General features: G+C 43.7%; 1 protein-coding gene across 1 annotated transcript in view; it reads right to left on the reverse strand.

The window, feature by feature from the left end:
• COL4A4 (collagen type IV alpha 4 chain) overlaps positions 1 to 15,369 on the reverse strand; it is a gene marked incomplete at both ends in the record, with an annotated part of 95,887 nt that overhangs the window by 38,012 nt on the left and 42,506 nt on the right. Inside the window, 9 exons of the mRNA XM_084227841.1 lie at positions 1,171 to 1,332; positions 3,022 to 3,240; positions 3,663 to 3,770; positions 5,425 to 5,493; positions 6,790 to 6,973; positions 8,090 to 8,196; positions 9,477 to 9,549; positions 12,358 to 12,521; positions 13,434 to 13,523. Coding sequence (XP_084083967.1) covers positions 1,171 to 1,332; positions 3,022 to 3,240; positions 3,663 to 3,770; positions 5,425 to 5,493; positions 6,790 to 6,973; positions 8,090 to 8,196; positions 9,477 to 9,549; positions 12,358 to 12,521; positions 13,434 to 13,523 — 1,176 coding nt within the window. The remainder of the gene's footprint in view (positions 1 to 1,170; positions 1,333 to 3,021; positions 3,241 to 3,662; positions 3,771 to 5,424; positions 5,494 to 6,789; positions 6,974 to 8,089; positions 8,197 to 9,476; positions 9,550 to 12,357; positions 12,522 to 13,433; positions 13,524 to 15,369) is intronic.

Below are 15,369 nucleotides of genomic sequence, written 5' to 3' on the forward strand. Positions count from 1 at the left end.
ATGAAAAATGATGTAAGAATTCTATAAAATAAAATATTAAAAAATACTCATTGAAACATAAGAAAATTAACAATTAAAAAAAAAGTAAGGGCAGACAACTTGAATAGCTATTTCCCAGTAGGGATGCATGAACATTATAATGTTTTCATATGGGAAATGGATAGGGGATGGTGATCAAGGGGGAAAAAAAAAACTAATAAAAGAAAACTTTCCAGATGCTTCCTGAAGCCACAGGCAAGTGAATTTTGGTCAGGCTGTTCACTGTGATGAGAGAATCATAGAAGTAGAGCAATGTCATCTAGTATTACTGGTGCTAGAAATAAAGCTGTTGTGGCAGAGTCTGCCCCAATCTCATTTGATCTTGCAATACGGTGCCTTTTTTTTTTTTTGTAGACAAACTGGGGTGTAGGTTAGGTGTGGAGGATGAGAGGATTCACCAGAGACAGAGTGGGGAGCAGAACAGGCGTATCCACTGAAACACACTGCTGAGAGGAGCAGCAGGCAAGACTGGACATCTGCTGCAGCACGTGGGTCAGCTCCCTGGCTAGGGATTGAACACAGGCCACACCAGTGAGACTTAACCCCTAGGCCACCAGGGAGGCCCAGACAGTGCATTCTCACATTGGGATAAAGTCAGTAGGATTGAAATGACAGGACAAACTGCACAGCAAAGTGAAGCTCCTGTTGGAAACAGTCCCCTCATATCATGTGTTAAGAAACACCCCATCCTGGGTCTTTTAGAGCTCCCATAATGTCTAGCTGAGTATGCCAAGAGCACAAGGTCCTGAACCCTTTTTACCTGGGCTCGAGATTGTGCTCGCAGTGAGCAACCTTTAGAGATGATACAGCACCTCCCCCCAGGGAGAAAATCCATCTTGCTGGCTATAAAGGAGGGGTTTCCTGGCTCTGTCTCTTCTCAGATACTGCACCCACTGTGCATGCACGCATGGTATCCATAGCCCCTTGATGTCACCCCATAAAACTTGGGTGACTTAGGGAAATGATAAGAACAAACATGTAGCTCAGGCTACTTGCTAAGCCATGGATACTAAAGGCCATTGCCTCTGGGCCAGGAGTCTCTTACGCTGGCATCCACAAAAGAGCAAGAGCTGAGTGTATTTCTGTGTGAGTGAGTTATACCCTTCCCAGGTCTTGACACCTGACACTCACCTGGACTCCCTGGAGCCCCAGGGAGGCCCGGCGGGCCTGGTCTCCCAGGAGCGCCTCTTCCACAGGAATGAGCAGGTGACCCTGGCACACCTGGAAACCCTGTCATCCCTTCTCTGCCTTTAGGACCTTTGAGACCTGGAGGTCCGGGCATGCCAGCTGGTCCTGTAACAAGACAACCCATTCATGACATTCACAGCATGAAACTCCAGAGACTGCAGAGGGCCACCAACGTGCTGGGCATATCCATACCAGAGTGGACGTTTGATCCTGGATCAGCACTCAGTGAGTTAAGTCTCTGAATGGATTTCCTTATCAGAGAGTGTAGTAAGCACCAAATGAATTGGAAACCCATGCCTGGCTAGAGTTATTTGATAAGGTTATGTAGACAACAAAGAAGTTGCTTATGCAAATTAAAAAACCATGCAGCTCTTCCTGATTTCAATTAACCTCTAACTTTACAGCAAACTCTACACTACTACTTTCAACCCCCGTTGGCACTGTATGCATTTGCATTTTGTATGATATTTCAGGACTCAAACTCTCAAATTTTTTACTGCAAAGGCTGTGCCATCATCTTTAGAAAAAAAGTATATTCTCAACATGCCACACCCTAATGTAAAATTCCATTTTATTTTCTCATGTTTTTGTTTTATTATGGTTCATTTGTTTACATTTTGGAATTCATAATCTCAGTGCACAGTCGATGCTGAATTATTTCGCCCTATATGTTAATCTGAAAATCTTTTCCATTTTGTTGTAATCTCTACAAACACGATTTTAATTGCTAAGCAATGACTAGTGGTCGTGGGGGTGGAGAATGACTTCATTCTCTTTATAGTTTCTGATTCCCTCTCAGTTAGGGATATTTTCTTAGCTACAAGAATATTTTCTTATCTACAGCCTTCATCTTCTGCTGAACATTTCTTTTCAATTCGTTTTCACGGTGAGAAAGTGGAATTACTGGCTCAAAAATTATTTCTATTGATTTCGTAATGTACAATCTTGCCACGTTCCAATCAACTGGGTTCTCACTCTGACTGGAAGCTCAAAGCTCCCAAGGAAGCCCTCTGAGGATCAAGCATGTGGCTGGCTCTCCTGCCTGCCACTCGCCTGGACAGCCAGTCCGGGTATCTAATAAACACGGGCTTCTCTGGCAGAAAAGAAAAGCAGACAGTGTTTTTAAGAGTCTGGTGTGGGCTCTGTTCTTGGTCCCACCACCCACAGCGCTGGGGAAAGATCCATCTGGACCGCTGGGCCCTGCTCAGCTCAGACAAGACAAATCACAGTCCCTGAGACTGGAATGTCAAGGGCCGCCTGCCTTGGCTGGGGCTCTCGAAGTCTCCTTAGTGACTTCAGAAGAGGATGAGAACCAGTGCCTGGACCCTCTGCCCACCCACGCTTGCGCCTCCGTGGGAGGAAGGTGCCTCCGCGCTGTCCCAATAACACAGCCCGCCTGGCCAGACTCTCCCCCGGAGCTCTCCCTGGCTCCAGCCACACTGCTCCTCCTCGTCCCTCGGTCCTGTCCTCCACAACCCAGCAGCGGCAGCAGCGAGCAGCTCAGAGACCCTGGCTGCTGGGCGCCCACATCTAGCGGATGCCCGGCAGCTGCTGAGCCAAAAGAGCTGCCTGAGTCCCAGTGAGCTGCCTCGGATTCCACGACAACCCATAAGACACCAAGGCGACACCGGGGTGCAGGTGTTTGAAATGTAACCGGGGCCCACAGAAGAGGGAGAGGCTTGGAGGAATTGTGTGCCGCCTGGGCTGCTAAGGAGAGACTGTCTGCACCTTCTGCGGAGCCCTGACCCAGAACCACCGCGCGCTGTGGACAGAAGGTTGGTCCGCGCCTCCTACCTGCAGCTCCAGGACATCCGGGCACCCCTCTCAGTCCTTTTGAACCAGGTGTTCCTGGAGAACCCCTCTGCCCTGGGGGGCCTGGGGGGCCACGAGCAGGGTCTCCTGGGATTCCTTTCTGCCCATGTGTTCCAGGTAAACCGGGAAGGCCTGGGGGCCCCCTAGGGGAAGACCCCTTTTCACCTCCAAGACCTGGCTCTCCCGTGTCACCACGAAAACCTATTAACCACAGAGAAAAGTTTCAAACTGTTAAATAGACAAGTATAGAATTCACAGTAAGACAGCCACCTTTGAAAAAACACATTTTCTAAAAAATACAGGGGTACCTAAGAAAATTTAGAGAGGCTTAATAGGTAATGTTCATAGGAAAAATAGTGACTTTGTACTTCCTATAAGCCAGAGATGTTCCCGTAAGGGGTGCCTGCCTGAGCGGTGTCTGCACGCAACAGCCGTCGTTGCCTGTAACTCAGGGTGGAGAGGGTCCTGCAAGTTTACAAAATTATGACCTAAAAGTCAGCGGAATATAGCTGATGTCCAGGAAAAACCGTATCTGCATCACCTTGGGATCCCGGGCCACTTCCTCACTGAGATCACCCAGTTTTAGACATGCAGACATTCCAGAAGCAGGAAAACATGCTTACCAGGTGGGCCAGGGACTCCAGAAACCCCTGGTTTGCCTCGCTGACCTTTTTGACCATCCAAACACCTTGGCCCAGGTGCACCCGGACGACCTGGAAATCCCTTCAGACCTAAAAGACTCATGAAAACACAAATCAAATGAGATCAGAATAAGGTGATTCTAAAAATCTATGTTGTCTTTTTAATTTTCACTTCTTTCAGAGTGTATTTATTTTGTGTTTCTTAGGTTTTATTGTACACACTAAATACATAAAAACTTTATTTGCTAATTATGCCTCCATAAAGCTAGAAGGAAAATAGAAATTTCTTTGCTTTTCCCCCTAAATATTATACTAAACCATTATTATTTCTGAACCCTAAAGAAATTCTAAATAAACCTGAAAATGACTCCTTTGGACAATATTCTCTACTTAATTGTCAACGATTTTTGGCTGGAAGAATATGTGGTGTCAAGGAGACAAATAGCAGGCCTCTGGCTCACATATCTTTTTAATTGGTCCCACCCCTATGGAGACCAGTACGGAGGATTCTCAAAATATTAAAAAGAGATGGACCACAGGATCCAGCAATTCCACTCGGAGGCATCTACAAAAAGAATGCAAAAACACTGGTTTGAGGGCCTCTTTGGTGGCACAGGGATTAAGTCTCAGCACTATAAAGCTATCACCAGCTACTTTGACATGAGTTCGATCCCCAGCCAGGGAGGTGACCCACATGGAGCAGCAGACCTCTCCTGTCTCCCTGCTGCTCCCCTCAGCAGTGTATTTCAGTAGATCTGCCTGTTCTGCTCCCCACTCTGTCTCTGGTGAATCTTCTTACTCTCTGCATCTCTGGCCTATACCCCAGTTCTTGAATGCATAAATAAATAAAACAAATCTTTTTTTTTTTTTTTAAAAAGCACTGGTTTGAAAATTAATGCACTCCTGTGTTCACTGCAGCACTACTTACTCTAGCTAAGTTAAGGAAAAACCTAAGGGCCCAATGAAGGCTGAGACAATTGGGAAGATGTGATCTATATACACAATGGAATACCACTCTGCTCTAGCCAAGATAAGAACATGCCTTTGAAACAACATGGATGGATGATGCAAAGTGAAACAAATCAGAAGAAAAAAGGCAAATAATGGATGATTTCACTTGTGTGGAATACAAAAAAAACAAAAAAAACAAAAAAAAAAAAACAAAGGAACAAACAAAATCAAACCAAAACAAATCCTGAAAATCTGATTGTAGAATTGAGGCTACCAGAGCGGGAGGAAGTGAGGAGGGGGCCGAGTGGACGATGGTGGAAGATTCTGGGCGTTCTGGTGGATGGTGGACATGACTACATACATCTGGAGAGGTGTAAGCCTTTACCCCTAAATCATATACAGTATTATAAACCAATGTGACTCCAATAAAAAATAACACAATTTTATTCTCTTAGAATCTGTGAGTTAAAAAGTAAATAAATTCAAAATAGAAACATTTAGCCTGTTAAGTCTTTTTTTTTTTTTTTTTTTTTTTTTTTTAGAGTATTTCTACTTTATGGCTGTAAAGCTGTTGCCTGGTCTGGCTTACGTAATTCTCTTGTGAGTCATGTTTGTCCAGGCCCCAGTGCTGATGTAAATGACTGCAAAGGCTGTTTTCCCACAGTCCCTCAAAATCTTAAAATGTTTATAGAAATATCCTAATTAGTTGCCTAAATAGTCGCTGTTGGTTTATCTATTTCGCCTTTTTGTCCTCTGGGAAAGGTGTAAGACCCTAATTTCTCATAGCTCGTACCTGGAGGTCCATCCAAACCTGGCGGGCCTGGCCTCCCAGGGTAGGTTACGTTACTAGGAATGGTATCACCTGGAATGAAAAGAGAGCCGTATTCACGTACCTGAGAGTTTAATGGAGTGTGGCTGCAGCGACAACTCCATCAGAATATTTTCTCATGGAGCTACTTCTATTCAGAATTTCTAGAAAATCATGCTGAAGTCTGAACTTCAATTGTCTGGACAGTTATAAGGAGAATAAAGAAAATATTGATTTCAGGACCTAAACAGTTTTGATCATCAAGAAGAAAAATGCATGTGTAAGCCCATGAATTGCCATTACCAGGGGACTGTATTAGGTAAATGAGTTCAGTTAGGCAAGAGGGAGCAGAAGTGTCCAGCCCCGAGTTCAGGAGACTGGGCTCCTGGTCTGGATGTGGAGGGTCCATGCAAACGATGACGCTTTGGCTTCCTGGGGTCGTGAGGGGCCAGGGCTTCAGTGAGAGTCCCTGGTTTTCCTAATAACTTTGCAGGGTGGAGATTGTCTTCCCCAATTTAATTGAGGAGGAAAACAGGATCCAAAGCTGATGCCTCTGAATTCCCAACTCCTTTAAAATGGCATGTCTCTCTTGTACGACAGAAACTATATCTCCTCGGGTATACTTCATATGCCCTCAAATCGAAACTCTTATGAGATGAATAAAAATGTTAGATTTTGATGGGCTCCAGACCACAACCTTAAACCTTATCAAATTCTGAGGTATATATATGCCTTTCTGTGTTATTGAAACAAGAACCAAAGATAATCTAAAATTTCGCAATGAACTATATAGGCGTACACTTCACAAAAGAAAAAAATTTTAAATCAATCTTTTTCCACTCTTAAAATGTTTTCGGCTACCATACCACAAGTCACTTTATTGCTTGCAATTCGCCTAACTGGTAAAATAGATTTAAATTCCTTTGTTTTCTCCCTACGATATTTACAAATGAGTTTTCATGGAGACTGATGTATTTTTAAAGTAAAATCCTATCAGTTTTTATTAAAATACACCGCATTATCTCAAAATATTGTCAAAAATAGGTATTTTGAATATATATACGTAATTTTAATACAGATTATATAAATTGATACTGAGAAACGAATGAAGGCAATTGTGGCGTGCCACACACACAAGCCATAAAGACATCTCAGCGCGGGAAGGATTTGCGGTAAATATTGACCGTGCTGTACAGCTTTCATTTGGTTCACAACATTCACGGTTCAAACAGCGACTTGATGAGGTTTTACTGGGCTGTTCCACCGGAGCTGTGATAACTGCCCACCGAGGAGCACACTTCAGCTCCAACACTCCGCTTGACATTCTGCACACGAAATATTTAAAATTACCTCTCTGGCCCTTCAAGCCCTCAGGGCCCCTCTCGCCTGGGCGTCCTGGAGCTCCTGGTTGTCCTCGTTGCCCGGGGGGACCAGGGAATCCCAGACCCGGAGGCCCCCTGGGGCCTGCTCTGCCTGGGGGCCCCGGAAGCCCCGGAGGCCCTGGACCACCCGGCACTGCATCCTCATGGTCCCCCTAGAAAGTTTGCAGAGGAGTTGGTTAGCATCTGTGCAATTCCCTGCACTCTGGGCTGGCGCAGCAGAAAGCCCGAGGCTCCGGGAGACACGTATTCAATTGCAAATGGAATTTAAAATATGAACTTAGATTCTTCCTAAAGTTTTACACCCATGTCTGCAAGCATGTGTATGCTATTGGGGCAGGTGGTTCTGCCTCCAACACAGGACGGTGTGTGTGTGTGTGTGTGTGTGGTGTGTGTGTAATACAGAATAAAAATTTTTGTACACCCTCTCTCTAATATCAAATGTAACATAATACAGAAATATAGAAGTAAAAGCTAGAAAATATTGTAAGATATAGAAATAAATGGATTAAGAAAGATAAAGGGCTCACAAATTGAAAAAGTTCCTATGGATTTGAAACGGTTTTCTTGAATTCTTGTTGAGAAGCTACAGGGAAAGTCTCCTTCACCATCCATGGCTGGGGACCAGGGGCTGATGTCCTTTTTCCTCCATGTGAGGACGTAAGTGCAGGTTAACTGCCTACTTTTGTTCCTCTGGAAACTTCATAAAAACTGGAAGTCAAGGACATTGCTAGGCAACACTGCTTATGGCGAAATCAACACCTGGTTGCAAAGTTTGTGTCTGGTCTGGAAGAACTATAAAGACCAATGGGGAGCCTTGTAGGGGCTTCCTTAAGTGGTGGCTCCTGCAGCCAGCACATTCCTGGTGGGGTCCCCTAGAGCTGTGCTGTGGAGGTGACAGCTTCTGTGGGGGGCCAGCCTGTCCTCTTGGCCGGGGGGGGGGGGGGGGGGCGGATCTCACACAACCATGGAGTGTAGAGCTCATCTCTGTCACCCGGCTGCACGAGCGATCTCGAGGACTCTTGTGAACAAGGACACTGCTCTGTCTTCTAAGTGACCAGGTCCCAAATGACAGTCTTGAGAGTCTGGATTGTTTCAGTGAATGTAGGACTATCCCTCTGAGGAGGTCTTTTGGTGGCAGTGAATCAAAAGCTGTTCTGGTTTAAAGCTTGTTGGCCCTGTATTGAGCTCTTGCTTTTTAAATTGAAAAGGGAAAAGAGGTGCTGCGTGACCGTGAAAGTGAAATTCTAAAGCAAAAGAATTATACATACTGGGGGTCCTGGGTCCCCTCTTTCTCCATCATGCCCATCCTGACCATGTTGTCCATGCTGCCCGGGAAATCCCGGTGGGCCGTCAGGGCCTCTTGCTCCTTTGTGCCCTGGGAACAAAGGCCAATAGATACTCGACATGTTCTCAACAGCGGGTGAAGAAGAAGGACACAAAGGACCAAAACTAAAGGCCACAATCTTTATTATTATGAAAGATAAAACCCATGACCTGGACTCTGCTGGGACTGGACAACATTCTTCAAAGTGTCTCAGTTGACTGTAGTCACAGAAAGACAATGATGCAAAAGTCACAGTGGGAAATGACAGTTGCTGACCCCACAGTATGTATTTGTTTGAGAAATGTTCCTTTTCCCATTTCAACAGGAGTTTGTATTTGGGGGCTCCCGACACCACGGGGTCTCCCCAGTTTATGTGAGGCCAAACATGGTACATTGTCCCCCAGGCAACATGAGGGGAGGTGCTAGGCTAGTCCAATCTTTCCAAAAGCTACTTCCTAACTGAAGCTAAAAGAAATAGATCTCTCTTTCACCTTTGCTTGTAAGGACTTGGACTTGCCAGAGGGCATAGGCCCCGGAGTCGCCAGAGAAAATCAGTGCTTAGGAGAAAACACAGATGGATCCGTGGAAGGTGCAAGCGTAGGGAGAGCTTCCTGATACTCTGAGGCCCTGGATCTGGTTGTCCCTGTGCCAGTCTTACACCCGAAGTTCAAATTTCTTTAGATAATTCAATAAATTATTTTTTCTTAAAGTGCTTCAAGCTGGGGCCTCCCCTGGTGGCGCAGGCAGTTGAGAGCAGCACTGTGAAGCTGTCCGCAGCCTCTGCAGTGCCAGTCGATTCCCAGCAGGCCAGGGAGATTCCCACATGGTGTGGCAGACCTCTCCTGTCTGCCCACTGCTCCCCTCAGCAGTGTATTTTTGTCAGCCTGCCTGTTCTGTTCCCCGCTCTGTCTCTGGTGAATCCTCTCACCTTCCTGCGCATTTGGCCTGTACCCTGGTTCTTGTATAAATAAATAAATCTTTAAAAAAAAAAAGTATTTCAAACTGGGTTTCTGTCACTTATAACCAAAATATTCTTGAGTAACACGGCATAACACAATGAAGTGAATGCTACCCTCTAACCATGACGAAGGAGGTCATATATCAACCCCAAGGTCACAACAAGAAGAATCTCAAGATGTGACTAAAGGAACACTTCTGGGAGAGGGTTTGAGGCTCAACATCCACATGACTCTGTGGAAGGCACAGAGGACATTTTAAAGTAATCTCAACCACCCTAAGTCTTGTTGTAGAACTTACCTCTCATCACAGGGGAAATTAATGCTTTATACCACCCGTAAAATGGCAGGGAGTAAGTGGTTGACTGTGCTCACCTTTAATTCTTGACACAACCCTGTCACCCTTTTCTCCTTTGCGGCCAGGTGGTCCTAAGGCACCAGGTTTTCCCTTGATGAAAAACAACAGGAGCAAATCAGTTTAATTGTTACAGGTCAAAGTTTTTCACATTCGTGTAAATCTACTCTCTCTCTCTCTCTCTCCTTTCCTTCTAAATCAAAGGTTCTAGATTCTAGTTTGACAATTTTGTTCTCCTTTTCTTCCCTGACTTCCAAGGTGGGTCCTAGCTTACAAACTTGAGGCTCTTGAACTGTATGTAAAAATGGATGGAATCTGAATAAAGTCCTCACTTGAGTAAATAGAAATGTATTATTAGAAATTTTGACAAAGGATTATCATTACACAGGTTGGCACTGGGGGAACCGGGCAAAGGACACATGGATTTCTGTGATTATGGAAGTTCTTGGGAGCTGTAAAAAACGGTGCCTCAGGATCAAAATATATAATCAAAAAATAAATTTTCCTGTTGTATTTATACTGTAGAATTGGAAGGGATTTGGGGAGGAGTTTCACCAGAAGAGCTGCCCCTAGAGCTAAAGGTAGAGGCTCAGGAATGAGTTTATGATGAATGAGACTTAATTCTGAGGGAAGTTATAGTGAGCAAGAGAAGGACAAGTAAGAACCTTTGTGGTCAATGTATTTCCTCTGACTAGCAAGTAAATAGCTAGTTTTGACTGATGAACATCTCATCTCTCAACCTCTCCATTGCTCTCAGACTAGACTGTTTAGTCATGGTTTATAAGTGGGACATACTGGGCCTCCCCTGGTGGCTCAGGCAGTTGAGCGCCACACTGTGAAGCTGTCCACAGCCTCTGCAGCACGGGTTGGATCCCAGCCAGCTGGCGAGAATCCCACCTGGTGAAGCAGACCTCTCCTGTCTCACCTGCTGCTCCCCTCAGCAGTGTATTTCCTCAGTCTGCCATTTCTGTTCCCTGCTCTGTCTCTGGTGAATCCTTTCACCCTCCCACACATCTGGCCTGTACCCGGGTTTCTTGTATAAATAAATAAATCTTTGAAAAAAAAAGTGGGACATACTGAATATCAAATCCTGTCAAAACTCTGGAAACCCACTATCAGTAAATGATAGTGGCCAAATATTACATTAAATATAGTTACAAAACGCTATACAGAGCTATGCTTACTTATCTGGTTTTAACCAAGAAACAATCTAGGAATTTGGAAGGAAACAAAAATTATCTTATTTTCATACAGTCTACCAACATGCCCAAGCACACTTAGTTATCTTTTTAACTGACCTCTACTAGTTCATTCGCAGTGAACTATAAAGAGTAGAAGAACAACTTGTAGAGATAAATACTCTACAAGTATTCCACTGCAGCGTCATGCAGCGGAAGTGAAGAAGCAGCTAAAAATGTACACAGCAATCATGAAAACTCAAGGGGACAAAATGGTTGAGATCCATTTAATAATGCAGGGAGAAAAACAGCCCCACACATCATTCAGTTCCCCGCCCCCCAACATCACTGTAAAATGACATCCTGTGGGTGAACATGTCATGAGACATCAAAAATGTGGGTGGAACAAAGTAAGAAAAGTTAAGTTAGGAAACTTGACAGTAAAGGAACTTGAGAAATAAAGTGTTGCTATGGGTTGTGTGTTTCAATTCATACTTTTACTGTAAGTCATTAAGTTAAAAAAAAGGACAGGGCCCACATGTGTGGCTAGTGGAAACATCCTTCTGAGGGATAGATTACCCATTCTACACAGAAAGCCACTCACATAGCATTTGAACCAATTTCTCTTCAGAAAGCACACGGTGGTATGCTTAGTAAATAAGACCTCTGCTTCCTGCAAGAGCGGCCACGCCCTGGGAGTCTGAGCAACTGATCAGTCAGCTCTAATGCTCTGCTGATGAATTTTAAGTGGCAGAGTAAGATCACAGACTTTGTTGAACTAAGAAGAAAAAGCTAACTAACAGCCCTGTCTTTGTCTTTACTAAAGAGACATTCCTGAGAACCTACAAAGTACTAGGCATGATTTGAGGTACCAAGGATACTGCAGTTAAAGGACCCTCAAGCCTTTACAGCACCAACGCTCCAGGAAAACAAATGTTGAATCTGAGAGATTCCCGGAGCAAAGGATTCCAGTTGCTTTGGGGATCAATAGCTACTTTTCACAATTCTACGATATGAAGTCACTTAACACATTTGTTAATATAACAACAAAACCCAGTAGCAACAAAAATTTTCTCTCTGCCAGGCATGCAGCTGCTGTTTTCCATGAGGTCTAGGTCAGGGACTTCAACTGCAGGTGCCCACCAGGGTCATGCCTTTTGAGGGAAGCAGACACATGGGCATGGTGGGCACTAAGGCACCCAGACACCCCTCACATCGGCACAGCCATCTCTCAACTTCCTCATATTAATAGTACAAAAAATAGTACAAAAACACCATGAGGGGTAATCAAAAAACACAGGCAGGTCCCATTTAGGCCAGATCAGTTTGTGACCTTTGGTTTTCTCTGCAGCTTCACAGGGTCTGTAACCCTGTCCATCTTGTCCACTCTTTGTGGACTTTGTAGCTTTAACAGAGATCACTGAGTTGAATTCTGACCAACAGCCCCGAGAGACAGGTGTTATTATAGCCATTTAATAAATGAGGCTCAGAAGCTTAGAGAGCAGGAGCCTCCCAGTGTCAGGGTTGGGCCTGACACTGGGGTGCCTCCCAGAGGGCAAGACTGAAGCAGGCGGATGAATGCATGCATGCAGGTGATTTCCTTGGTCATTAATAAAGTTGTAGGTTCAAAACATAAAGATGCATGAAAGAGGTACAAGAGACTGCTCTCTTTTTTTTTTTTTTTAACTAGAAATGTTACTAGTAACAGTAGCTGGTTACTCACCGGAGGTCCTGGACATCCTTCAGCTCCAGGGGAGCCTGGGTGACCTTTTTCTCCAGGCCACCCAGGAAGTCCCAAGTCTCCCTTAACACCCTGCCTCCCAGGAAGCCCTGGAGGACCTGGGAGGCCCATGGGACCAGGCTCACAGGCACAGGACCCCTCATTTCCTAGACAGAGGATAAAAGGCAGCTGGGTCATATTTCCAGAGTAAAATCCCCCCGAAGTAATAACTGTATAAAACCAACAGTGAAAATAAGAACAAAAAGGAACCAGGACATGCAGTTTTTATCCTAGACAAGTGGCAACATTTGATGTGGGGGCATAGGGCACAGAGCTGGGTACCTAGCCACCATCTAAATAGAGTAGACACGTTGATTCCAGAACAATGAAGTGTTTATGTCTTAATAAAATCATCCTGACAAACCCTAGGGGGAGCATTGATGCCTGATTCTATTGAAGAAGCATCAATTTTTTTTTTTAAAGCTTCTTATTTTTAAAAGTTTTTTATTTGGTTCCCAATGAAGAATCAAAAAGAAAAAAGATGATTAGAGAATAAACTGAATAATTTGCAAAATAAAATGTGAAGAGGAATCATTGGCTGCATTGCATTTACAATTTATTACCATGCATTTTTTAATTATCAGGACTTTTAGCCTTAAAACGGTGTTTTAACAGTCAACCTTTTCAGTTGTACTAAATACTTTCACAAGAGTCTGACTCATTAGGTCAAAAAGGCACCATATAATTTAAGGTGGAGAAACATAGAACCAAAGACATCGAGGAATCTGGGAAATATGGACCAGCAGAAAGGAACCAGCCACTGTGCCAGCTCTGCCTCCTTCAAGGAACAAGAGGATGTGTCCTTTTTACTCCAGATGTTGGAGTATGACTTTATGTTTACTTTTAATCATATGCACATAACTAGGGGGAGCATTTACAGGTATAACTATGGTGAGTAATTACCATAGTAATTACCATAGTAATTACCAAAATGAAATGCCACCTTATACTCTTCAGAAGTGCCTGCCAGTCCTGATAGGTTGTTGTCTTCTAGAAACTTTGTCTCAGCTACAACTTGCCTTTTTCTCCTTTTGAGCCTCTTCTTCCAGGAGGACCCATTTTGCCTTTCATTCCTTGTGGTCCAGGAGGCCCAACACGGCAATGGACACCTTAACACATGGGAGGGTGGGCAGAGAGAATCACACCATTTCTGTGAGTGTTTTCTATAGAAAGTAGATGTATCTTTTTTTTCTTTTTTTTTTTTTTGTGGGACCCTCGCCGGCGGCCCGGAAGGAACCCGCGCTGCAAAGGCTGGGGGCAGCCTCGCAGCCCAGCACTCAACCGCTGAGCCACCAGGGGAGGCCCAAAGCAGATATATCTTTTGTACTTGTGTCTTCCCTCCACTGCTTGCTTTCTTCCACAGTTCATCTATGACTCTGATATGATGAAAGATTATATATGCAAATAGACCTATGTAACTGCCACATCAATATCCTGGCACCACAATCAGGGATATATGGCTGTCCCTTATTTCAGCCTTAATTTAGTGGGTTGCAAAACAAGGTAAGAGACAATAAAACGAGCAAAAGTACTAAAACATAACAAGCCAAAAAAAAAAGGGGGGGCCTCCCTGGTGGTGCAAGGGGTTAAGTACTGCACTATGAAGAAATCTGCAGCCTCTGCAGCATGAGTTCGATCCCTGGCCGGCCAGGGAGCAACCCACATGGTGCAGCAGACCTCTCCTGTCTCCCCACTGCTCCCCTCAGCAGTGTATTTCAGTCAGTCTGCCTGTTCTGCTCCCCACTCTGTCTCCGGCGAATCCCCGCATCTCTGGCCTGTACCCCAGCTCTTGTATGCATAAATAAATAAATCTTAAAAAAAGTGGGATTTATTTTTAAAAAAGGATAGGAAAGAATTTTTTCCTTCAATTATCAATAATCACATAATGAAGAAAGCATAAAATATGACTTGTAAAAACAAAAATCCACAAGAAGTTGTGGCATATATACACAATAGAATATTATTCAGCAATCAAAAAAGATAAAATCATGCCAACCACAGCAACGTGGATGGAGCTGGAAGGAATTATGCTCAGTGAAATAAGCCAGAAGGAAAAAGAAAAATAGTGCATGGTTTCACTTACAGCAGGAATATAAGGGAACCAAATAAGACATTAGCATAAAGAATAATTAATAGTACAAAGCACAACAAAACAAAAACAGACAACTATAAATCAGAGACATCCTGCAGGGGAGGAGGAGGGAGCGGGATCAGAGGGAGGAAGGGAGGAGCACAGGGGACTGAGGTGATGGTGCACGGGTGCATTGGGGAAGGAAGCTCTATGGGGACTACACCTGAGGGGTGGGGGGAAGCAAATATTGTTTAAAAATGAACAATGATGTAAAAAATAAAAAAATTAAAAAAATCGAACAATGATGAAAAAAAAATCCAGAACATCTGATTTAAAATGTCAGATAAAAAGTAAAAGGAAAACAGGAGTAAAGGAAGATTATAAAAAGGCATAAACCTACAGAATAAAGAAAAAAGAAAAGGGACACAGCAAAAAAAATTAAAATAAAAATCCTTAACAAGCTGAATTCTAAGCAGCAGTGGAGAAGCTGGAGAAAGAACACAATTTAGAGAAGAAATGTGTCCCCAGGATGATTTGCTGAAGAAACAGCTAAACCAAAAGATTTCCTTCTCAAAAATCACAACAGTAAAACAAACAAACAAAATTCAAAGTTGGAGATAACATACCATGCAACAAAAAGAAAACCTAAAAGAAACAACATAATTGAATCAAGCTGTGGTCTATCCACACTCAGCTTTTGAGAAAATTACATGTGGTAAAGCAAGTCAGAATGATATAAACAAATAGTGGATATTCGCATACCAGATGATTTGATCACAAAATACTTTTTAATCACATTTGATCACAAAATACTTTTTGGTGAAGGAGGGAAGGAAGGAAACATAAAATATTAAATAGATTAAAAATGCTACCTGACCTAAGTA

This window comes from Talpa europaea (assembly GCF_964194135.1).
Source record: "Talpa europaea genome assembly, chromosome: 1".
NCBI classification, from domain to species: domain Eukaryota; kingdom Metazoa; phylum Chordata; class Mammalia; order Eulipotyphla; family Talpidae; genus Talpa; species Talpa europaea.